This window comes from Arabidopsis lyrata (assembly GCF_000004255.2).
Source record: "Arabidopsis lyrata subsp. lyrata unplaced genomic scaffold ARALYscaffold_7, whole genome shotgun sequence".
In the NCBI taxonomy this organism is placed as follows: Eukaryota; Viridiplantae; Streptophyta; class Magnoliopsida; order Brassicales; family Brassicaceae; genus Arabidopsis; species Arabidopsis lyrata.
In genome coordinates, this window is record NW_003302549.1 from 22,617,893 (window position 1) to 22,644,137 (window position 26,245).

Sequence of the window (26,245 nt, forward strand, 5' to 3'; positions counted from 1 at the left end):
TAAAATGGAGATTTTATTTAATTGTTAATAGCAATTAATATTAGTGTTAAACCCAATGAAGTTACTAGTGGATAATACTCGTATCGTGTGTCACGGTGAAGATTTATATTTATAATATAAAGTATATTTTTGTAGTAAAATGTTCGAATATTTCATAGTATTTGTTAGGTGTTAATTTGGTATTTGGAAAATGTATATTGTCAATAGCCACGTCCAGTAACCAATTAGTTAGAGAATAATTCAGAATTAGTCAAAACAAAAATATTATTGTTTTGTATACATGTTAAAATAATATAAAATCTATAAGTGTGATATCGTATTTAGTTTTTGAGAAATTTTTATAATGATTTTTTAATAAGAAACATATCTTAAGTGATTATCTTGACCAATTAATCGTGGTTTAACAAACAAAATGTTGATTGTGTTTAAAGAACTTGACCAAATCGAACCATTTAAATGGTTTTGGCCGTTTAGGCAGACATTTAGACTTTTTAAGCAAAGAGAGAAGAGGGTGAAGTTCACGAGGAGAGCACAAAGATAAGTAATTTTTATTTTAATAAAACTAATCCAATATAAAACACAATTACCAATACTATTTTGGACCTTTATTTGTAAAATTTCAACATTTAAAACTATGTCCAAATTGTTTTTGTAAATGTACAAAGCCACCCGTTTAGTAAATTTTTATTTAGAAAAAGTATTAGGTTTGATTGGTAATCTTATACAAAATAACGGTATATAAATCGCTCTGATAATTACTAAATATAAAAATATTACGAAAACCGATACTCTCAGTTTATTTAGATGGCTACTTTGTATATTTTTTAAATTGTTTTTGTATCGTTTCTCATTTTCTATTCTCTAATTTTTTTTACCGTTTTGTGTTACCAATCGGATTTATTGATATCATACTATCATCTTATTTAGTGTACTATATATAATGTATTGCCAATAATATAAAATACAAATACTGCTATCAGTTTTCAATTTCTATATATATTATAGTTTATCATAGGAACGTAATTTTCAAATCCAAATTCAGAGCATATAAAGTGTAGGGAAGTTATGGCTATCATTTTCTTAAAATGTTGGATAGTAGTTGGGCGAACCAATGTTTAAAATACTTAAATGTCTTCAAACAAATTAATAAATAAAAATATAAGAAAAAGTATAAACACCAAAAAACATATAATAAAAAGACTAATTTTAGAAATTTATTTTCATGGAAAAAAGTAAGAAAAAATCTAAAGTTGACAAAAAAATACCAAGAATAAACTAAAATAAAATTAAATAAATAAAACATTAACACTCAAATCCAAGCTGAGATCAAAAAGCTTGACAAATAGTACTCGGATAACAGAGATTTTTTTCTTGTCCGGGAAAATATATTGATGGTTAAGAGATTGTTACACTTCAATACCCTTCAATCTTGACACAACCAAGATGAAAAGATTAGAAATCAGCAGAACAAGTTCTGATCTAAAAAAAAAAAATGCCAAAGATAAGAACTCAAATTAAAAAAAACCTGAAAAATGGGTTAACAAGAAGCTCTCTCATCACCAAACACACCATTAAACCAAGACGGATATCTTGCCGCAACATATGAATTGAACCTTAGATTTGAATTCAGAGGTTGTATTATGAGCGAGGCTCCATTATTTGATACCAAGAGATTTAACCCATGAAAGAAATATACTAATATACTCAACCAACTCCAATAACAACATTATAAATGTAAAATGTGGCTGACCAATGTCTAGGAGTCTATGACAGGTACCATTCTGAATTTAGAGGTTAAAATTTTACAAGTAATGACTCTTATAAGTTTGTGGTTAAAACCATTGATTGCTTGATTGAATTTGAAGGTTAATTTACTTAAGGTCGTTTTGTTTTAATCATAAACAATGGACAACACATAAAAATTACATGAGGTCAACAAGAGCCAAACCGTTTTAATAGATGAAAGCAAAATATACAAAGGCAAACACTAGCTTCTAGTAGACAAGACATTGTGGGCCTGTGACCTTTTTCTAATATTTACTTATTATTTTTCTTTCTTACATCTTTTTTTGTGTGCTAAATATACATAAATGACAAACATATACATACATGAGAAAATGTTAAGCATATATATAATGACAATTTTAATATGTTTTGAAGTTGAATCAAGATATTATCATTTTTGAAATTGTACAAAATCTTCACCATAAAAGGCAACAACTGTTTTTTTGCAAGGTAGCATAGAGACAATATCTTATATGGCTACATAATTAGAGTTGAACAAAGAAACCGACAACTCTACTATTTTGAGTGAGGCATATCAAACTCAACATCGAGATGATGATCACATGTAAATACAAATTGAAATAGCAAAAATTTATGTTTAAAGTTAGAGCGATCGACAAAAAGTCGCGCTAGTATTATTTGATAACATGGAGAAAATATAACTGTCGACATTTTACTACAATTCATGGTGGACTTAGTAACATAGACACTCTATAGAAACTAATATGGAATTAAAGATAAGAAAAAACTATGTGTTGATAGTCATATACACTTATCGGAAGTTTTGTGGCGAAAAAGAAGAGTCATAGTTCATTTGTGTTAACACATTTCAGTCCTCTATGACGCCATGAAGAGAATCTTCTTTGTTGCTACGGTAAATTTGACTTGAAATTTGATACCATTCATATAACTGATCTCATTTGTAAGCTATGCATCTAACTTCTTTGTCTTTTGCTAATTTGTTTTTGTAGGATCCAGTTAGGACTACAATAGAATGCTCTAGTGGTGTTTTGATCTTCTAGGTAATATGTTGTTCTCCAACGATTATGATGAGTTCAGTACCAGCAGTTCTGTTTTCTATGGCCACATATTTGGATGACATTTTGTAGCAAGTGGGAAATGTACAAGAGCATCTCCATCTTTTTGATATCCAAAAGGAGTATATGATAATAAAGTATTATTACATATACACATATATAAAAAAAGTACTATCATTGGTTAAACTGATTTTATATTGTTTATTATGTAGAAAATATTCAAAAGGAATCAAGAGCTTGTGACTTGCAAATAAAAGAAAATTTGTAGTTCCATGCACTAATATTATAATTAAGAAAAAGAGGTGAAAACATCATTAATGTTAATGAAAAAACTAGATGATAATAGTTATATGAAATATATAAACAATTTTTTGGAAACCGATTATATATTATCACTTGATATATAAGTGTGAATATTTGAATATGATTTAGTAACTCATATATTTTGGAGATTTTATTAGTCAGGAATTAGGATATTCCATATTTGGAATAAGATTTTAAATTAAAATATTGACCAAAGTTTTTTTTTGAAATATCATTCCTATAATTCTGAAATATATTCGAATATTTTTTGTATTTTAATTAAGATTTTATTTTGGAAACAATTCAATATAAAAACTGAAAAGAGTATGAATAATTATTTTTTAAACGTAATAAAATTTTATTATCCTTTATTATTCTTGATAATTCTATGTAGTTAGGATTGATTTATTGCATATCCCTCATTTTATGAATCAATTTATATTGTTACGATAAGGTATTGGGTTGTAAATAAATTGTAACTAAAATGAGTAAATGACTAATTAAATTGAATAAACCGCGTAAAAGTTTTAATAAATTGATAAGGTAAAAATTTGAAAAGAAATAATATTGAAAATAATGAGTAAGCGGATACATTTTTAACATAGATTAATATTAAATATTGTTCATAGTGAATGTGTAATAAATGAAATGTTACTAACTAATTTATGTAAAACTATGTTCCAAATATATTTAAGAAACATATGGGCTCACATATACATTTAGATGTTTTGTAATTTATAACAAAAAATAGAATGTCATATATGTTAAAATTCTAAATGTTTTTTATATAACATATAAAAAAATATAAGTACAAAACATATAATCTATATATAACAATATTTGAGAAGTGTTTTTGCTGACGTGTCGGACTCTCGGCTTTTGTTGAGTCCTTGATTTTACGTAATTACTTAATTACCCTTAATGAAATCTAATTAATTTTGGAAAAATTAAATTGAATTTCGGAATTAACCAGGAAAAAATAATTTTGGAAACAATAAACATGATAATTAACCAAAAAAAAAAAAGGAACAACGAAGTACCAGTTAGGAAGCTTTAATTGAATTCATCGTGTTCTTCGTCGTGTGAATATAATTCTTCTAAACGAAGGCAAAACTTGAAATCCTAACATAAATCATATATTCATAGCAATAACAGAGATCTAATAATTTAGTGATAGAATTTCACCTGTTGATCTGTCGAAGCAGAATAGTCAAGCTTCACATAGTATCTTGCCCATGTTATGTCTTTAAGACGTCAATACTATCATGCACCCTATAATTCTAACCAATGAAAAGAACAAATATTTATTACCTTGGATACAGAGTTGACGAAGAAACCTTGGATAAAAACTCGACGAAGAAACTTGTAAGTGTTAATGTATGATGAAGCTTCCATGAACGTGAATTCGTGATCATAATGAAGAAACGTGTGAATGGAGACGGTTGATGGGTTTTTTTTTTTTTTTTTTTTTTTTTTTTTTTTTTTCTTTTGTGTAAACAGATCCGTTTCATAATTTATCGGAAAAGGAATTATACCAAAAAAAAAAATCGGAAAAGGAAAATATTTATTATAATATTGATATATTTAAGATGATAATGTCAAATATCCGAAAATTATTAATCGGAGCATTAATATAAACATAAAAAATTACTATTCTAACCTTACTCAAATTAATAAGATTTAGATATCCGAAATTAATCATAAACGGCTATTAATTGTTAAACTAATTAAAATAAAGATCAAACGTACCGGAATAGATGAAATTTTTGGTATGATCGTCATGTTCGTCGTCGTTTCAATCTAAATATTTGGAAAAAAAAACGAACAAAAAAAATAATATGTAGATCAATGAAAGAGAACCCACCAATTTAGAAACGGTTATCACGCCATCGTATTGTTCGTCGGATGATTATAAGTCTCTAATCCGGAGATTGACTTGAACCCTGACAAAAACATATATTCATAGCATAAAATCGTAAATAGAAGGTAGAAGACCACCTATTAATCGGTTGTAACCTTGTGCAAACTCGATTTAATTTTGACGAATGAAATGTTGGTTTCAAAACTTTCTTGGGGAGACTCGAAGATGAGAGAGCTGAAGTCAGAGATAGGCAGAGAGGTTCACATGTGAATTAAGGTATGGAGTGCTAACGTGAACATGAACGTGAACGGCGGTGATTTTTGCACATAATAGCAATTAGATCGAGTTTTGGAAAAAAATATGGATCAGCGTGACATGACGCATATGGATACCATGCATGTCTATCTATTGTAAATCAAAAATTATATTATTGTTCCACCTTATTTTTGAAACAGAAAGGAATTTTCCCTTAAATTTTAATATATTTTATAAGATAGTATCAGATATAGTAGTAAATCTAAAATAGTTGTTATTATTCCATATTTTTACGGAAAAAAGTAAATATTATTTTAAATAAACATGGATAACAATGAATAAATGGCAGTTTTACAAATATTTATTATTATGATAGTGATTTGCTTATTAAAATATGTAAATTTTCTTTTCTTTTTTTGTATTTATCGTCGAAAAATTTAGAAACCCTAAATCATGCACCGCCTCCTATTCAATATAAATACCTTGCTCATGGTATTCAATTTCAGATCATAACTAACCCTTGTTTTTTTTGTTCTTTTTTTTCAAACTTTTTTTTGCTTCTACCTAATTTTAATTTTTCTTTTTATTGTAGGGTGGATGTATGGAGGGGACGATGTGAACTGGTGTATGGAAAATTTGGACCTAATTCAATGAATAAACAGGTGATCTTATAGTTTATATGTACAAATTTGATTTTTTTTTTTTGTATTTATGGTTTCACTATTTTCACCACTAATCAATTTTTATAATCAAAAAGTTTGGTTTCAACTTTTGAGAAGGTAATCATCGATGGTTTGGTATGTTTCTTTTTGTTGTAAAAAGATGAGGTACCTCCCGATTTTGTTGAGGTACATGTTCTTATTATTTTCAAATATGTCTTTTTTCAGAAGAAACACTCAACTTTTGATAACACAGTTGCCACAAAGTCAGAAAGATGACTTATTTCAGGGATGAATCTTCAGAGGAGGCTAATTTTTGTCGTTAATACAATTTAAGTATTCCTCTCTTTAGATTAGGGATAACAAACTTGGCTGTTAAATTCAGGAATTACTCTTCGTTGCCAATCTCTCTCCCCAAACTAAAATATTACATATATGGAAGTAGTAACTTAAAGTTTTTGGTATCGAGGTCATTCTAAGGCACTGAGATTCGGACTTTGGTATGTATAGGATTCGTTTTCCATGCACTAAGATTTAATTATTGTTTAATTTATTGGTTTTTAGGTTTCTTTCCATGCTCTGATGCGTTTTCGGGTGTGCCAATGGAAGCTTGCATCACTCTTTACTCCAAGCGTAAGTATGCTCTGCATTAGCTTCTTCTGTTCCATTGGTTATTATGGGTTTTGACTTTTGAGAAATATACAACAATTTAAAACCAGGTTTTGTTGTTGATTGGTTCGGTTTGTATACCATATTTTGCTAAATACATATGACCATAAATAAGACCAAATGAGCTGGGTTAGCTCCTTTGCCAGCTAGGTTGACTTCGTCTCCTCCCCGTCTTGCGGATTTCCGTTATTCAACGGGTATATTTGAGAAGTATACGGTACTAAAACCACAACCATTGATCTTAGCTTGATCGGTTCTTCCCTAGGATTTATACATAAAAGTAAATTGTTTTGTTTAATAATTTTCCATTGCATGAACTTTCGAGACAACAAGTGGACAGGAGTGTAATGTCATCAAAAGTCAAATCAAATAATGTCATCAAAAGTCAAATCAAACACTGTGAGGAATATAATAGACAACGTTGGCTTCTTTCGCAGCTGCTCAACGTTGTCTCTCCAGATGGTCCCAACACTCTCTTCTTCTTTTTTTGTCAACATTCAAACGTTGTTTAAAATAAATAAAAATGTTTAACCTTAATCATCTTTCTAGATCTTTAAATGCCTAAAACTTCAACTTAATCAGTCAGCAATCCGTCACGTTAATGATTTTGAAAGGAAGACTTTTGTTTTGTTTCGGTTAGTTTTGTTTGTTTAGTATTTTAATCACAAGCTAACTCTAATTTCCCATTAGAGTTGTGTTAATTGTGTTGATTATGATTTGGCGTTCCAATTCTGATATTATTTTTATGTTGTAAATCTTAAACTGTTACGTTATTGTTCTATCTTCCTATGTGAGAAAAAAGTAAAATGTTTTAAAATTTTGACATGGATAATAATATAATTGTAAATCTATAATAATTATATTATCATTTTATTTATATTTTTCAAAAAGAAATATATTTATCTTAATAGATTTAATATGATAATGTCAAATATAGTTATAAATCTAAAAGAGTTATGTTATTATTCCATCCTTTTATGAGAAAAAAGCAGATATTCTCTTAAACTTTTAAATTAACGTGGATAATAATAAATAAATGATAATATGATAATGATTCGGTTTTAATCTTACCAAAAAACAAATAATGATTCTGTTTTAAAAATATATAAATTTTCTTTGTTTAGTTGTAGATATTGTCATATAAAAAATTCTTAGATCCTCCACTGCCTTAATTTTATGTAAATACCTTGCTTGATATTTAATTTTGATTTGATATCATAACTAATCCTTGCTTTTTTTTTCGACACTAACCATTGAATTTTTTATACTGCCATTTAATTCTTGCATAAAAAATAATAATTAATAGTAGTGTTTATTATGAATGCAGGTTTGTTTTCCATAAAAACTAGATTGGATTTATGGAAGCACGTCATTGTTTCCAGTGCGAGGAAACAAATGTCGTATCACTGCTGTTGTGGCTCTTTAGTACTTTCGTTTCTGTTTATGGCTTTGCTTCGTTTGTATGGTTAGTCATCAATCATTGATCTTCTCATTGTTTGAATATTGTTGCATAGGAAAAATCTTCCTTTTTTATGAATCTTTCAAAAGTTGGGTCCATGCTATTCTCAGTGATTGATTACGTTTATTGAATATTTGTGTGCTTCCTCTGCTGATATTCTAATTCATGCTTTATTCGTCGTCTTTGATACACTCTGATTAACCATTGTGGACCTCTAGAGTCTAATTTGCAATATTAATGCAAGTCTCTTTAACTTACGGATTATGAAGAGCATCCTAAGATCGTTTAATTTGATTCAGGCTTTATGTGGCTAATGTTTGGTCTTGGATGTGAATTAGTCTATCATGTTTCTTGGAAGGTAGGAAGCAATCTTGATGTTTACCAAAATCCAATGTGCTCTTTTGTAGCTCAGTTTTGAAATATGTACTAATTATTGTAGAGGAAACCCGAAACAAAGAGACCATATGTATGATTTTATATGCGAAGAGAAGCTCCGAATTTGAAATCGTCTCCACTCCGGTGATATGTGGCCATGGTGTGAAGGAGTCTGGAGCCATGGTTATTTCAGATTCGGACATAACCGTAATTGTTAAACTAATAAAAATAAGATCAAACGTACCGGATTGATGAGAATTTTTGGTGTTCTTCGTCATGTTCTTCGTCGTATGGATCTAACAAAAAAAAAAAAAATATATACCCCAGAATTTTTTTTTGTTTGTTAATAGAGAGAACCCACCAATTTTGTAGCGTTGATTGTGACATCGAATTGTTTGTCGGATGAATATAAGTCTCTAATCCGGAGACTGAAGTTGAACCCTAACAAAAACATATATTCATAGCATAAAATTTATAAATAAAAGGTAGAGCATCACATAGCTTTTTCTTCAAAGCCAACACATCTCTCTTTGTAGCCGAATTACTCTCCAGTTTGGTATATACTCAAATTTTCCAATGACTTCCTTCTCGAACCTGGAGCGTTTTTGCTTTGCCGGATATTTTTAGGATATGGCTCTTATGTATCTCTTGTGAGTCACTTGATATGTTGTTTAGGTAAAACTTTTGGTTTGAAAGAGAATGATCTACGACAAGCATAATCGGTTATTTGTTATATATGTGGCCATGTTCATATTGCTTTCTCCACAAGCAATTTTCCAGTTTTGTAGCATTCGATATTTAAATTTAAAAGCTTCAATACGTTGTATACATGTGTATGTATGTACATATATGAATTATTCTCAGTTGCACATAGTGGTTTCTAATGGATAGATACTTGCTCTCTGTAACCCTCTCATTTTTAGTACCTATCTTCAGTGTTTACTTTGCTAAGAGCTTCTTGATAGGCATACATCTTTGCAATCTCAGATCAATATACTACAAATACATATACGATACAGTTAAGAAAATGATATTTCTCTTACAACTTTTTATATGGGTTTTATAAACAAGAGATCAACTGAAGGGTTACGCAGCGACCAATGGCGAAGGTAGAGACAAAGATACTACAATAGGGACGATAAATATGACACGATATATACAAAGGAGATGCCTGTTTCTATACCATTGAAATTTTACGTACATAACTACTTCAAAGAGCAAGATGACTTACTTGATAGGTAAGAGATATGGTAAGAGATTATATTTTTCAATTATTTGTTTCCAACTACGAAAAACTCCAGTGACATACAATCTAAAAGCATGAATATGTCATAAAATCAAGAATACAACAAAAACCAGGAAGATGGGCCCAAATTAAAGTCCGAAACTGGACGTGGGGAACCCACAGACAGTGGCGGTCGGAGCGTTACAAATATGAAAGAAACGAGGAAGCGTGAATATGTCATAAAACCAAGAGTACTACAAAACCAAGAAGATGTGCTCAAAGAACGAAACTGGACGTGGGAACCCACAGACAGTGGCGGTCGTGACATTACACATATGAAAGAAACGAGTAAGCATGAATATGTCATAAAATCAAGAGTACGACAAAACAAAGAAGATGGGCCTAAAGACCGAAACTGGACGTGGGGAGCCCACGGACAATGGCGGTCGGGGCGTTGCTAATATGAAAGAAACGAGTAAGCATGAATATGTCATAAAATCAAGAGTACGACAAAACAAAGAAGATGGGCCTAAAGACCGAGACTGGACGTGACCGAGACTGGACGTGGGAACCCATGGACAGTGGCGGTCGGGGCGTTGCTAATATATTGTTGGTTTAAATATATAGATTTTTTATATTTAATTCTATTATATATATCAAGATATAAACACTAATAATTGTTTGTGATTCAAAAACACTATTAATTGTTGATTACTAATAATATATATCAAAAGTTATAGCGTTTTACCATAATTCTATATTAATGTCGTTATAAAAATTAGACTCTTGACAAAATTAATTCAATAAATATCCCTAACTTGATAACCCTAAATATTAATTATTAATTCTGGTCTTAATCAACATACAACCCCGCGCTGGGCGCGGGGACCTCCCCTAGTAAACATTTATATTATATATTGTTCATCATGATTTATGCTATATATTTTTTACTTGTTTCGTCAATATATATAGTTTTTATTAATTAATTTCCTTTATTAATTCCTAATCTCTTAAATATAGAGGAAAAATATGCATAAGTACCACTAATGGCATTATATGTAATTAGTCTAGTAAATATTGGACAATTATTAAGTTTGCTCAGAGTTTCTCTGGTTGCGACATGTCAGCATGACAGTCTTGTAAATCACACGTGAAGGTAAGGTTTTTTATTTAAAATCCTTCTCAAGTAATATATAGGGGATTAGAGTGTGATAGTTTATCACCGATAAAAATTTCTACCATATCACTATATATTTTTAATTGATGTGATTATATGATATTTTCCGTTTTGATTCAAATTTGTATCCATATTTGTATCCATACTAGAATTTAACCCGCGGTATACCGCGCGGCTATATTTTTTTAAAAAATGTAATGTTATTTTTTAAAAGACTAACTGAAGATATATCATATTAATTTGTATTTTTAAATGTAGATATCTATCTATCAATTTTTGAAGTATAGATACGAAAACATACATTTTTTTTAAGTAACGATGTATGGTGGATTTTAAAATTTTGAATATTTTACTCTGCAGTATACCGTGGGTCGGTTTTTTTATAACTAAAAATTTTAAATTTAAATTGGATTTTTTTTTTGTCATCAATTTAAGTTGGATTTGTTTTGTTAATATTGTTTCTTTTGTTTTGTGTTTAAGATTGTATAATTGTATTTTGATTGTTAATTTTAGGATTTCATCCGTGATATACCGTTATTTATTAATATCGACCCAAACCCGTCTATATTATCTCGTTAGCTAAATTATTAGTATTATAAAATCCAAGAAAATAAATTATTATTGTTATAAAATCTAATAGTTTTAGGATCTCACCCGTAGTATACCGTTTTTGAACGATTTTAAATTTATACTACTAATATATATTTTAAATTTATCATATAAAGTATATGATTTCAAGTTTTTTGTGTTTTTTTTTTTTTTAAATAAAACAACGGCTTAAATGATGATAGATATAGTTCTTTTCCTGTATGTGTATTTGATTTTTCTATGTGAATATTTTGATTATTATAAATTAGTATTTTTATTGCTATGCAAAATGTTAATATAAATATTTGCTATAAATTTTTTTGAAGATATATGGAAAGATTGTGTAAATATTTTTAGAAACAAATTAGGCAAGATATTGTTTGGTTAATATCTTTTATTTAAATTTTGTAAAATTAATAATAAATGCCAATGACATTCTTTGTAAATACTGCCCAACCCTAGGATTTATTTGCTAAAAGTGTTCCAAAAATAAATTATTAGTATTATAAAATCCAAGAAAATAAATTATTATTGTTATAAAATCTAATAATTTTAGGATCTCATCCGTAGTATATCGTTTTTGAACGATTTTAAATTTATACTACTAATATATATTTTAAATTTATCATATAAAGTATATGATTTCAAGTTTTTTGTGTTTCTTTTATTTAAATAAAACAACGGCTTAAATGATGATAGATATAGTTCTTTTCGTGTATGTGTATTTGATTTTTCTATGTGAATATTTTGATTATTATAAATTAGTATTTTTATTGCTATGCAAAATGTTAATATAAATATTTGCTATAAATTTTTTTGAAGATATATGGAAAGATTGTGTAAATATTTTTAGAAACAAATTAGGCATGATATTGTTTGGTTAATATCTTTTATTTAAATTTTGTAAAATTAATAATAAATGCCAATGGCATTCTTGTAAATACTGCCCTACCCTATGATTTATTTGCTAAAAGTGTTCCAAAAATGTATATATAGATTGATAGATTTTTGAATTCCTTTTTGAAAAATCTCATATTATAAGTTACATCGGACTGGTCTATTATATATTAAAATTTCATATTCTAGTATATGACTGGGTTGGTATGCCCCAACAATAAGAATCCAATTACCCACAAAAATATTCTTGCATTCTTTTTCATCGTTCCATTGATTTTCGTAAAAGGTACATTTACTAGTCAAAAGTTGTTTAATACCATCGGAAGCGACATCAACTCCCTTGTCTTAAAGGATCAAATTTTAACTTACCCATAACCCAATCTTTAAGCTTAATTTAAGATCGAAAACGACATGATTCTTTATATAAATCACGTCTCTGGCCACTTATAAATACTCTAACTTATAACATTCATTTTTGAAACGTCAAGTTACAACCAAATTCCAATGAAATTCCACTCTACCTCCCTGTTACAACTTTTCATAATATCGAGTTGTATAGTATATGGTAATTTTCTTCCTTTGTTTTAAATCATATCGTTGGTATATTTGATCTTGTCATAACTATATGATCGCTGCTATAAATAGGCAAAGTTACAAGTCATGAGGTAACATTTTATGTGCAAAATAAATGTTCATTTCCGATTTGGCCGGCCGTTGCCCCCAACTCCGGCCATCCGGTGCTAGCCTCTGGTGGATTTTACCTGCCATGTGGAGGTATTAAACGCATTGATGCTCCTTGGGGTTGGAGTGGTCGCATTTGGGCTAGAACAGGCTGTGACTTCACTTCAAACTGGAAACAAGCTTGTGAAACAGGTAATTGTAATTACTAGATTTACTCGCCCGCGCGTTGCGCGGGATATCAAATTTCAGTTGGGTATAATACAAAATGTTAAGAATAATCATAATCATTTGAATTTTAAAAACTATATACATTCATACTTATTTTACAAAACAATATACAACATAGATATTATAAAATATATTTAGTAAGTACCGCGTAATAACAAAAGTTATATAAGATGAATCGGTCTTGGTAGTCATCAATGAATTTTTTTTTTTTTTTCAAAAAGAGAGTTATTTCCATAAACAAATCTTGTAAGTATAACTGTCTTGATGTTTTGACCTATTCGTACCTCATACTAAAAGTAAATTTGCTGAGTTTGAACATCAATTTATGAAAATATTTAAACGTAATATTCATGCTGCTTCAATAGGTTTGGAGAGCATTATTTACCTATTGAAGCAAGACCATCATACCTTAAGGAAAGTTTTGACAAAATCATGAATGTCTTAATTTTATCTATCCTACTACGCTTACATGGCTCGACGATTTAACCTGATGTTGAATATGATAGTCTGGTTTACTAAATCAAACTATCCGCTAATGCATACATAGATCGGATGAATATCGTTTATATATCCAATGCTTCAAGCATTACTCAATTTCTCTTCAAATATTTTTCGTCATCTTCTATGATGCACTTGTTCGCTTCCCAACATCTACTCTTTTTTATCTTCTATGCTCACTTTAATAAAATTTTAAATTGATTCTTAACTGAAAACTATTTCCTCATTTTCATCTTTTTAGTTTATTTTTTTTTTATTTTTTTTTTGGTAAGCGTTTATTTTCTTTTATTAATTATATGGTTTTCATGCTTCAACGTAATATAATTTTACGAAAGATATATATTTGTTAAAATTTTCTCAACAGTACTTATTTAGATTTTTACCTATATTTAAACATATTCATTTTTTTTATTTAGAAAACAAACAATAATATAGATATAATTGTATTATTTTTATTGTTATATTTTACTATAATTTAATATTAAGATACAATTAATCTTTATATTTTTTCGTCAATGTGAATTTATACTATTACTCTCTTGAAATATAATTTTCAATTTTAAATATGAATTATTTCTTATATCTTAAACTTTTATAATCATACATTTATTATAACATTTAACCATTTATTTTTAATCTAAGAATAATATTATTTTAAATAAATTTCTTCCACTTCTTTTTTTTTTGTCAACCGAGAATAATATTATTTTACATTTATTTTTAATCTAAGAATAATATTTATTTTAAATAAATTTCTTCCACTTCATTATTATCTCTTTAATTTAATGTTTCCATGAAATATGAATATCTTCTTATTATTAAAAAAAAAAAACTGTTATAGCCTTTCATCTTCAATAACATTGGTATTTCTATGAAATTTTCATAATTATTTTTTATTTCTTAATTAAATATTTAGGGATTATGTTCATTTTAAGTTATATATTAACAAAAAATTAATGTAAGTGTTTTATATGTAAATATGTTACACTTGTGTTATTATTATTCAAGTAACCTTTATTTAAAACTATGCATTAATTGATGATTACTTCTTTGATAATGAGATGTAATTAAACATGAAATTAAATATTTGAAATAATTATTAATTAGTAGGATCCATAATATTAATTTGGTGATGATGTGGACACCTTAAGAGGAGAGAAACTCTCCCATTATATATATAGATTAGAAAAACTTTTTTATACAATTAATATATGAGAGTTTCATAGAGAAATTTTAAGGTTACAACGAATTTTAGGTGATTGTGATGGACATTTGGAGTGTAATGGATTGATCGGAAAACCTCCAGCAACCCTTATTCAAATTGCTGTAGAAGCCGACAAATCCAAACCTAATTTCTACGATGTAAGCCTCGTGGACGGTTATAATCTCCCCGTCGCAGTGAACTCGAAACCCGTATCATCCAAATGCAACATCTTAGGATGCCATAAAGATCTCAAAACCACATGTCCTGAAGAACTACAGGTGACATTTTTTTTTCCAACCATTAGTTTCAAAATCCGATCAAAATTAAATGCTCAAATTTCAAAAATAATATAACATTCTGAAATTAGATATATAGGTAGTTCGACTCGTACTACACCAAAATGATGAATATATCTCAAAACCATATGACGTAAAGAGACATTTGGTTCTTCTTTTTTCCTTTTAATCAAATATTGGGAAAACGACTTGCTTTATTAGACACAAACAATGAAACATATAGATCTTCATATTTAGAGTTGGGATAAACGGTAACCCATTAAAAGTGAATATTATAAATCCTTGGTTACTTGTATTTATCTTAATACTTATACTCATTTGAATATAATCTAGTCTTTGAAATTCTGTTTCGTTTTTGTTTTCTCTTTAATAGGTCTTGAACGAAGAGGGACAAATCGTGGCTTGCAAGAGTGCATGCTTAGCATTTGATAACGACAGGTTTTGTTGCCGGAATGCGTATGGAACGCCGGAGAAGTGCAAAAGAAACACGTACTCTATGTTGTTTAAAGAAGCTTGTCCCAATTATTACAGTTATGCGTACGACACACCTCCTCCTTTGGTCACTTGCTCCGCCAAGGAATATCTTATCACATTTTGTCCATCAAATTGGGGTCATAGTTCCACGTAAAAAACTTTCAAAAATACGATATTACATGTATTGAATCTATTGTAAAGTAGAGTGAAAAAAAAAAAAGAATCTATTGTAAAGTCTTGAGTTTATTACTTTAATTACTCATGAACGTATGATTTGTATAATTCGCTTAGATTCTCCAATTTTTCCTTTTATTGGGCCTTGTAGCCCAGAGTATGTGTCAATAGAATGTGAGATGTGATATGGACCGGCAATTATTGGGGGCTTTGGTTAAGTAGAAAGGATAATCGTTAAACGAGTAAAAAGAATAATTCGACAGAAGAAGAAATAGAAAGGTAGAGAGGCAAAGAGAAAGAAGCTAGATCCTTAACTTTTATCAACAAAAAAAAAGGTTAAAAGAAACAAAAAGATTGTTCAAAAAAATAGTTATCAAAAATTATGAGTAGATAAAAAGAATATGAAACAGACGTAAAATGAGTATACACAAGGAAAAAAAAAGCTATTAAAATTACATGCAGTGTGAGTGTGATGTAAAGATTGAAAGTAAAAGTAAAAAGAAGCCAAATGTACTACACAAGCAAGACTAGAACATAATATAAAAAATAGTATCCAAGGTTAGGCAAAATGAACACGACTTTTGATCCACCGCAAATATTAGAAAGGAATTGGTTCTGAATTTATAAACGTTATGAACTAAAATGTATGGCTTAGAAAAAGGTAAAACTAAAGTAATATTATTTAAAAAATTACGATAATTTATGTTTTTAGTACGAGATTAAGTATTTTTTTTGTGGAGAATGATGCTACATTGAAAAAATGGGAAGGAACTTGAGTAGTAAATAAAAGACTTGGATCAATCCACCCATTGCTAATTGGTTCTGAGTTGGAAGTCCATGAAACTTAACATGGTATCAGAGCTCGATCCATACGCTGACCCATTAATCCGGCCCGGAAAGTGGTCCGATCACCCCCACTAATTGATAGCCCAAAGGAAGGCTCAATTCTGTCGAGATAGCTAGAAGAACATTATCTCGATGGGGCGTGATAGATTCTGTCGAGATTAATGTTTAGAAGAGCCATTATCTTGAGGGGGGTGGAGAAAATCTCACATTAGAAAAATGGAAAGGAACTTGAGTAGTATATAAAGGACTTGGGCCAATCCACTCATTACCAATTGATTTTGAATTGAAAGTCCATGAAATTTAACACTTTCTTTACTTATTTCTTAAACGAAGGTTTAGATGATATATATAGGAGTTTATACCTAATACTTAGGTTAAGACTCATGTTGATGGAACAAGCCATATGTGTCATTTTAACAAGTAACTTTTCTATATTGTGATCATTCCATTTTCTCCTTTTATGAATAAAGAAATCTAAAAGTTTTTTGGATACACGATGCGTGGTCCATGAACTCGATGTACAAAATAAATATCTTTCACGATCAAGTGGACCAAACTATTTTGTTGTCCAAATTTCCATAATTCTTTTAAATTCGTCACTAGAAGTAAAAGATTACGAACGGAATTTATAAACAATTATAAAATCTGAATGTTAAAATATTTAAAGTAGAATAGGATTAGAGTTCTTTATAAGGAAAAAGGGATTCAAAGCTTTATAAATATAAAATTATTATCAATTGTTAATTGATTTTAAATTAAAATTCTATTATATTCAGCATAAAAAGTTGATTAAAGTAGTACAATCATCAGATCATTATTAAGCTTTAACTTACTCGTTAGACCATTTTTCTTATTGTTATTGTTGATGTAAATCAATCTTTAGCTCCCATTAGTAATGTTAGAACACAATTATAAAAAAAAAGATTAAAAAGCGTTATGTATAAGAACAATTTTAAATCTTTGTATATTAATTAAGCTATTTAAAATGAAATTTTTTGGAGTTTCATAAATAAATTATTAGAACTAAAATATCAAGATATATTGTAGAGAAGATATCTTCATTGAAACTTACGTCCTAACCACAAGATGGATGTCTGCAAATTTGTCTTATTACTCTACCTACATATATGTCATGTTAGTCTTAGTTCTTAAGATAATGGTTGTTTTTTTCTCTTAGTTGATAAGGTTTTCTTTTAACATTACTTATTTTTTTTTATCATCAAAAAGTACCTTTCGTTTTGTTTATGAGTATTATCAGTTCCAAATTGGTCATTATACATGTAATCTATGTGGAAAATTTGACAAGTTCTTCGTTGTTTACCACAAAGGTTTATTTGTATTTTGTTTATTATTTTTTAGCATCCAGTTGATTATCACACGTTAGTCTATGTATTGGACAATTTCTTGGTGATTTCTTATTAGTATGTCGGCATATACTATTATTATACACATTCTATATATCAAAAGTTGTGGTGTACACACACTACCTTCATTCTTGCTTCCTAAGAAATCTAAAACAAAAACCCTTTTTAAAACCACGGAACAGAGCATCCAAAAAATGGTGAGAATGGGTGAAGTATGGACTAACACGGGCTCTGCTCTCGCAAGTTTAGTGTTTATATACACAATCTTCGAAAGATTCTTCCCTTACCGTCTTAGAGAGCACTTCGAACCATTAGCTCAAAGGCTCATCGGTTTTATCTACCCTTATATTCAGATAACGTTCCATGAATATAGCGGCGAGCGATTCAAGCGAAGCGATGCCTATGACGCGATCCAGAGCTATCTTAGCAAAGACTCTTCTTCTCGAGCCAAGAAACTAACGGCCAACACAATCAAAGGAAATAAATCTATTGTCCTTAGCATGGACGACCATGAAGAGATCACTGATGAGTTTGAAGGGGTTAAAGTTTGGTGGCAATCGAAGAAGCATCAAAGCGAAAGCCGGACTTTCTCCTTTTACCCTAAAGCCGATGATTCAAGATTCTACATGCTTAAGTTTCATAGACGTGACAGGAAAGTAATCACAGAGAGGTATCTTGATCATGTTATGAGTGAAGGCAAGACAATTGAGGTTAAGAACAGAGAAAGGAAGCTTTATTCGAACAATCCTAGCCAGAATTGGTCTGGCTATAAGCAAACGAAGTGGAGCCATGTCACTTTCGAGCATCCTGCTACATTCGATACTCTTGCTATGGAATATAAGAAGAAAGAAGAGATCAAGAACGATCTGATCAAGTTTAGTAATAGCAAAGATTACTACAAGAAGATCGGGAAAGCGTGGAAACGAGGGTATCTCTTGTATGGTCCACCAGGAACCGGAAAATCAACAATGATCGCTGCGATGGCGAATTTCTTGGAGTATGATGTTTATGATCTTGAATTGACAACAGTTAAGGATAACACAGAGCTGAGAAGGTTGTTGATCGAGACTTCAGGGAAATCGATAATTGTTATTGAAGATATTGATTGTTCACTTGACCTAACTGGTCAGAGGAAGGAGAAGGAGGAGGAGGAAGACGAAGATGAGACTAGCCCGATTGAGAAGCAGATGAAGAAAGATCAAGGGGAGAATAAAGGAAGTAAAGTGACATTATCAGGGTTATTGAATTTCATTGATGGGTTATGGTCAGCTTGTGGTGGTGAGAGGATCATTGTGTTCACTACTAATTTCATAGATAAATTAGATCCGGCTTTGATTCGAAAAGGAAGAATGGATAAGCATATAGAGATGTCCTATTGCGGTTTTGAAGCGTTTAAAGTGTTGGCAAAGAATTACTTGGATGCTAAGGAAGAAGATGATAATGAGTTGTTTGATGAGATCAAGAGGTTACTTGAGGTAGAAGAAATCAAGATGACTCCAGCTGATGTGGGAGAGAATCTGTTGAAGAAATCAGAAGTTGAGACTAAGGAGTTTTGTCTGAAGCGATTGATCGAAGCGTTGAAGGAGGAGAAAGAGGAAGCAAAGAGGAGGATTGAGGATGAGGAGAAAAAGAAAAAAGAAGAGGAAGAAACTAAGAGGAAGAAGAGAGAGGAGAAGAAGATAAAGAAAGAAGAAAATGGAATAGCAATGAAAGAAATATGATTTGAATATTTGTGATATTTATGATATGTATAATGAATAAACGACTATATCATTCAAAGTTAGAAAAATAGTATTAGTATATTTTTGGTACGTATTTGATTCTTTAATCAAAAAATAACATTAAGAACTCCCATCGTTTATTGTTCTTCGAAAATGAATTATATATTTGTTTTTTTTAATTTTATTCAAAAAAAAAAGAAAATCATCCTTTATATATTAATTGAAAAGCATTTTAAAAACAAAAACCTTATCTTTATGTGTGATTAACAAAAATACCAGGCTGACGTGTCGTTCTCACATTAGTCTTACTTATATTTATTTTTTATACTTAATTTATGTTTTTATTTTACTCAATTAATTAAAACGAAAATACAATTCATTCAAACGAAAACACAATTAAAATATGTAATTAAGATTTACAAATCTATAAAAAATGGAGTACCTAATATTTTATATATTGATTAATATACAAAGATATATATCATAAATTATGATAAACATAAACATTAATACATAAATGAAAATTTCACTTATCTTGATAATCATTAATACACCACCGTTTATCTAATAATATAAAAATCGAACACTTTCAATATCATCAATACATTAAAATTGGTTAATAATCGTTTTGTCCCACACATAGTGCGAGTTGTTATCTAGTTTAGTGTATTATCGTAGTTATTTCCGCAAATTTGAGCTTGTTTTGCATGGGCTCAAGGTAGGCTATATATGTCTAGAAACTATGAAAATCTGAATCTTAAAGTGATATGAACGAGAATCCAAATTCCTCATATAAATTTAGAGACTGGAGATTTAACAAATTACAACGTCCACATTACGTAGAAAATTCAAAGCTACGTAAGGCATTTCTTTCTTAGTCATATCTATGCAACTTAACTCCGACAGTATATCAAAAACTTGATTTTTCTAAATAAATGATGAGGATCAAGATCTAAGTATAATTCTTGGCAAGAATCTTGAAGGCTTCACATATAGTTGCAATATTTAGAGTGATGCAAACTCAACCTTATACGTAGATCGCTCCAACAAGCTTAATTAAGCCGGTGAATGTCGAAAAGCATGTGTATCATTTTCTAGCATCTTCAACTATATTTTATCTTCAACTAATATTTTTACTTTGTACGTTGAAGTTAAATCAATTGATAACTAAACCAATTATAGTATTGTCTAGCTATAGTTGCCTTAGCTTGTATAACCTACGATTTGTCTCCTTTATTATTTTAATTGATTACTGAATAAAATATTTAACAATTTGATGAAAATCTCTCCAAATCTCACCTCTTTTAACTCGCTCATTCTATTGAATACTACTATCAAATAAGCAACTCTCAACATCACAAAGACTTAAACAGTCAACTCCCACAAACACCTAAGAAAAAGATTGCTTTAATTAACTCTATGGACTCGTAGTTCATCTATCAAAGGTTCATATTTTTTTAGTTCATGATGATGATAAAGGGAGATATGTTTGGAAAGTTAGGTTCATGCATAGCCGGATTAATGTTCTTCATTTGGGCAACATATCAACAGATCGTCCCAGATTACATCAAGATCGCAATAAATTAAAGGAGTTCTTTTTGTGTGCAATCCAAAAAATTTCAAACCATTTCTTCTACTCATTCTCCCCCTATCTGGAAATACACTTCCCACAATACCAAGAATCCATTTTGAATCACGCTTATACAGCCATAAACACGTACCTTGGGTCAAAAGCCACCGACAAGGCCAAGAACCTGAGAGCAAGCCAAATGAGGGATAGTAAAGTTGTGGATAAGATTTAATGAGTTTGGGCACCCAGCAAGTTTCCAGGCATTAGCTATGGATCCAGAGAGGAAACAATATTAATTCATTGATGATCTTGTTGCCTTTAGTAATGCCAAAGAGTATTACAAGAAGATTGGAAAAACTTGGAAGAGAGGTTACTTTCTTTATGGACCACATGGGACCGGTAAGTCCACCATGATTGCAGCCATGGCTAATCTTTTGAACGACAATATCTTTGAACTTAAACTCGCGGCTGTACAGAACAACTCATATTTGATGAAGCCGCCACCAGTACATGCAAGAAGTATGTTATTTTAGTATACAAAATTATACATTTCAAAAAAAATATATAGAATTGAATATAAATATTCAAATTCAGATCCGTTATTCAGTCGAAATTTTTGTTTAAAAGAGATATATTACTCAAGTCTAAATTTTTAATCCGTTATAAATTTTTTTCATAGATTGAACAATATATATTTGTTTTAAAAATTCAAATCATGGCATATGCGGAAAAAATCTACTTTTTTAATTATATGAATGATATTATGATTTATTTATTTATAAAAATAGAATCATATAAAGATGAGAAGTGAAATATAATGATTAATAACAAATTAATATGGTAAGTTAGATATCAAATCTTATATGTTCATTTTGATTGGTTATTCTTTTTATTTTGAAAATTTATAAGGTATCAAATCTTATATGTTCATTTTGATTGATTATTCTTTTTATTAATAGATATCTACGCAATTATGGTTAGGGGGTGTTATTCAATCATGAAGTTAAAGTCAATTCTTTAAGGTTTAGATTTGCTTTATGATATTGTTTTTAAGAATCTGTTTGTGTGGATTTCAAAATCTCTGCAGTATAGCTTTGATTATGATTCTAATAATTTACTCATGAAACTCTAAAGAGGTTTCATTTCAAATGTTTTAATATACAAAGATTTTACAAGTCTTTTAGTTTTGAATAACACTGGATTTTAATGAAGTATTTTAAATCTTAGTTGAATAACACCAAGCTTTGAAAATCTAATGAAATATAAGATCCAATAACACCAGATTTTAAAGTTAGATTTAGAATCATTAGTTGAATAACACTGGATTAGTGTTGGATTTCAATTCTATTAAAATCCATCATTGAATAACACCACCTTAGTAGTTTAAATTTTTAATTTATGCCCATACATTTTTGTTATAGATTCAAACTAAAGTTGGTCGCATTTAATAATCGTCACTTCGTTCTGTCTGTTGCCGCGTAAAGGTCAATTCAACTGTTGAACATTTATTAAATGTCAGATTTTTCTCTCCCTCCTCCACGCGCAGAGACAAAACATTGGTTTTTCTGTAATAACTGGCAAATCCAAACTCTTTTTCAACCCATCTTTAGACGTTGTTAGAGACAAACATTCCTAATGTCTAATTCCTAATTTTCCTCCCCATTTTGCTTCTGCGCTAATTCACTTAAAAGACAAGCTCAATGTTCTTTGTTCTTTTGTCTAGACGGTTTCGATGATAGCGGAACCCGAAACTTCTCTCGAAGACAAGCTCATTGTTCAGACCACTCTTGCTAACTACGATCATGTTATTACCGAATTTAAGACCAAGCACGGCCCACCACCACCGAAGCAGTAACTCGACTACGACTACGTACAACGTTAATGGGTTTAAAAAAAAAAACCTATTAATTATTACATATAAAATAAGGCCGGACATTTAATTTAGTATCTTTAGAACACCTCCATTTGTCAAGAACTTCTAATGGATTTCTCAAGCATTTGATATTAAATTATTAATACAATATTATTATATATTTAAATTTTGTTTTATTTAAAAAAGTTAAACCACTAAAAAATGGCACATAAGGAAAGAAGGTATCTAATGGGTTTCTAAAAGTTCTCAAATGAGAAACTGTATTTCATTCTCTTGGGACTTCTAATTTTTTTCTTTTTTATTAATAGATATTGTCTAGATATTGCTCATCCCACTGATAGAGATGCTTTTATAACTATGGATGGATTCATACTGATGTTCTGTGAACAATTCTTAGGTTCACCTCTAAGGCTGAAGCTCTCTTATTTATCCCTTCTTAATTAACCAATCAAAATTTACCATATAATCTAATTAAATAAATAAAAATAATTAATATTATCTATAAAAAACAATTTATTAAAACCCTTTCAATTGAATTAATTATAAAATCTAAACCCTAACCATTCTTTAACCCAAACCGACATATAATTTTATGTAATTGTAAAAATCTAAACTCTAACCACTATTTTATAAACTCAAACCGCCATATAATCTTATTTAATTATAAAATCTAAACCCTAACCACTCTTTTATAAACCTAAACCGACATATATTTTTGTTTAATTGTAAAATCTAAACCCTAAACATCATCTATATACCCAAACCGACATATAATTTCGTTTAATTGTAAAAATATAAATCCTAATTCAAATTTATAAATCCAAACCGATATATAATTTTGGGTGAACCCAAAAAAATTTCTATAAAGAATTTATTTGTTTATTTATTTAGATAATGTTAATTGTTTTAATTTATTTAATTAGATGACATGACAAATTCTAATTGGTTAAATAAGAGGGGTGAATGAAAGAACTTCACCCCTAGAGGTGAACCCAAGAATTGTTCATTAACTGATGTTTAAGGTTTTTACACACAAATTAAGAAAACACCAATGTTTATTTAATTTTATCTCTTTGACATAAAAAAAAACATTACCTAAAATAAATTCAACTAATAAGAAAATTTACTCTAAAATATAATTGGTTAGAAAAAAATTAAAAACACTAATATTTGCATAGAAAATTGAAACACAAAAATTCTCTTAAAACATCAGTTATAGTGATACATAATGAGTATTTTTCATGTAGATGTGTAATTTATAAAATAGAGCCTTTACACTCGTGAAACACTCATTGAATTGGAAGTTTGTAACTCTCTAAGATCCAGTTTTCCTCCCGATCCTATCCGTTACAAAGCTTTCCTTTGTTGGATGGCGTTTCATTTCTATTGTTAGGCTTCTATCAAGTTGTCCTATTCTCAGAAATTTGCATGTGTTATGATGTAAAGATGATGTCATTGTGAAAATTTACTGTGTGTAGGGTAGGAGAAACTACATGTGTTTAAAGAAAGCGGAGGAATTGCAAGAATGAAGTAGAACAAAGGAATATGACCCAAGAATTGAAATCTATGTTTTAAGGTTTAATTGTTTAAATATATAAGAGCTGTTGTGAAATTGCTACGGCAGAATACTAACCCAATAACGTAGTATGTTCAAAAAGAAATGAATCAAAATACAATCACGATAACATTTGTGACTAATAATAAACCACGACAACAAATCAGACATACGTGTTAGTGTGCTACAAAATAGACTAACAAAAGAAGTCCATAAAACCAAGGATTTTTCAAACGAAAAGCCCAACTATGAAGCCCAATAGAGAGAACCGTAATGAAAGAAAGAAGAATGATGCATGATTAATAAGTTAAAACTATGACTATCCCCTCATTGTTACTTCCACGCCAGCAAGGGCCCCCACGTTTCTTCCATAAAAAAAACGATTTGTTGATAAATTAATTATTTGTTCATTATCTGTTATATAACAGGGGACTATATAATAGTCACTTTCAACTTTGACTATATTTTTTACTCAATTAAAATTATAAAATAAAGAAAATTCTAATACGATTTTGATTCGACGGTTTATTAAGGAAAATAAGTCACTCTCATAGTTGATTGTTCTTTAGTTTACGATTGTTCTACAAGTTTGGCTTAACTTTTGTAGCCTCCTTTTGGATGTTATGTGCTTTCCCTTGTAATGACTTTTTGAGGATAATAATGATACGCCAGTTGACAAAAAAAAATTCACTTTCAACTTTATTGCACTTTCTATTTTCTAAAATTGTTAATCTTTTTCAACTTGTTGGTTTAGAAATACTTTTAATCAGATACTTTTAAAAATAAGTTCGGGTTTAGTTTGAATATTTTTTTGAGTTATTCGGTTTGGATTTTCAGTTATGTTTTTTTTGCCGAAACTAGATTATGTGTTTAACCGTGGCTATTTTTTTTGTTTTAGTTAGAATATCTTCATAAATAGAAGATATCATAAACTTAGAAATTATGACCTACAAAAGTAGTAAAAGAATTAATGCATAATAAATCATTGAAGCAAAGGCGGTTGGGTTTGTTTATCAAAGCCATTTTTATCATACCGCATCTAAACCCCTCAAAAAATTCATTTTTATAAATAGACGATTAACGTATAGAATTCTAAACTAAGGTTAGAATTTATTGGAATTTATTTCCTAACATTTACGTACTTTTGGCGTTTGCATTTATGGTTTCATTTTACGAAAAATACTTGGGTTCACCCCTATGGGTGAACATAAGAGGTTCACCCCCTTTATTTCATCTAATTAAAATATGCCACCTAATAATAATAAAAAATTTATTTAATTATAAAATTTAATTTGCCACTAAAACGAAATTATGTATCGGTTTATGTTTATTAGAAAGGTTAGGGTTTAGATTTTATGATTAAACGAGGATAACTATCGGTTTGGGTTTATAAACGAGTTTAGATTTTACAATTAAACGACGGTTTAAATGACGGTTTTGGTTTACAAAGGAGAAAATTATGGTTTAGATA

At 29.4% G+C, this 26,245-nt stretch overlaps 2 protein-coding genes across 2 annotated transcripts; both read left to right on the top strand.

Moving 5' to 3' along the window:
- The first annotated feature begins 12,738 nt into the window (after positions 1–12,738).
- Positions 12,739–16,070, top strand: LOC9306799 (thaumatin-like protein). The gene is made up of 4 exons (XM_021017316.1): positions 12,739–12,855; positions 12,936–13,163; positions 14,953–15,179; positions 15,571–16,070. Exons 1-4 carry the CDS (start codon positions 12,795–12,797, stop codon positions 15,823–15,825), a joined length of 771 nt encoding a protein of 256 aa, XP_020872975.1. The 5' UTR covers positions 12,739–12,794; the 3' UTR covers positions 15,826–16,070.
- Positions 16,071–18,008: 1,938 nt separating this feature from the next.
- On the top strand, positions 18,009–19,907 carry LOC110226269 (AAA-ATPase ASD, mitochondrial). Its single transcript, XM_021017277.1, has one exon. It carries the CDS (start codon positions 18,115–18,117, stop codon positions 19,774–19,776), a length of 1,662 nt encoding a protein of 553 aa, XP_020872936.1. The 5' UTR covers positions 18,009–18,114; the 3' UTR covers positions 19,777–19,907.
- Positions 19,908–26,245: the final 6,338 nt, after the last annotated feature.

Bases quoted from the DNA above. Each gene is read 5' to 3' on its own strand.
- LOC9306799 (XM_021017316.1), top strand. From the start codon at position 12,795: ATGAAATTCCACTCTACCTCCCTGTTACAACTTTTCATAATATCGAGT. The intron at 12,856-12,935 runs GTAATTTTCTTC...TGCTATAAATAG, and splicing joins ATCGAGTTGTATAGTATATG to GCAAAGTTACAAGTCATGAG. The intron at 13,164-14,952 runs GTAATTGTAATT...AACGAATTTTAG, and splicing joins GAAACAAGCTTGTGAAACAG to GTGATTGTGATGGACATTTG.
- LOC110226269 (XM_021017277.1), top strand. From the start codon at position 18,115: ATGTCGGCATATACTATTATTATACACATTCTATATATCAAAAGTTGT.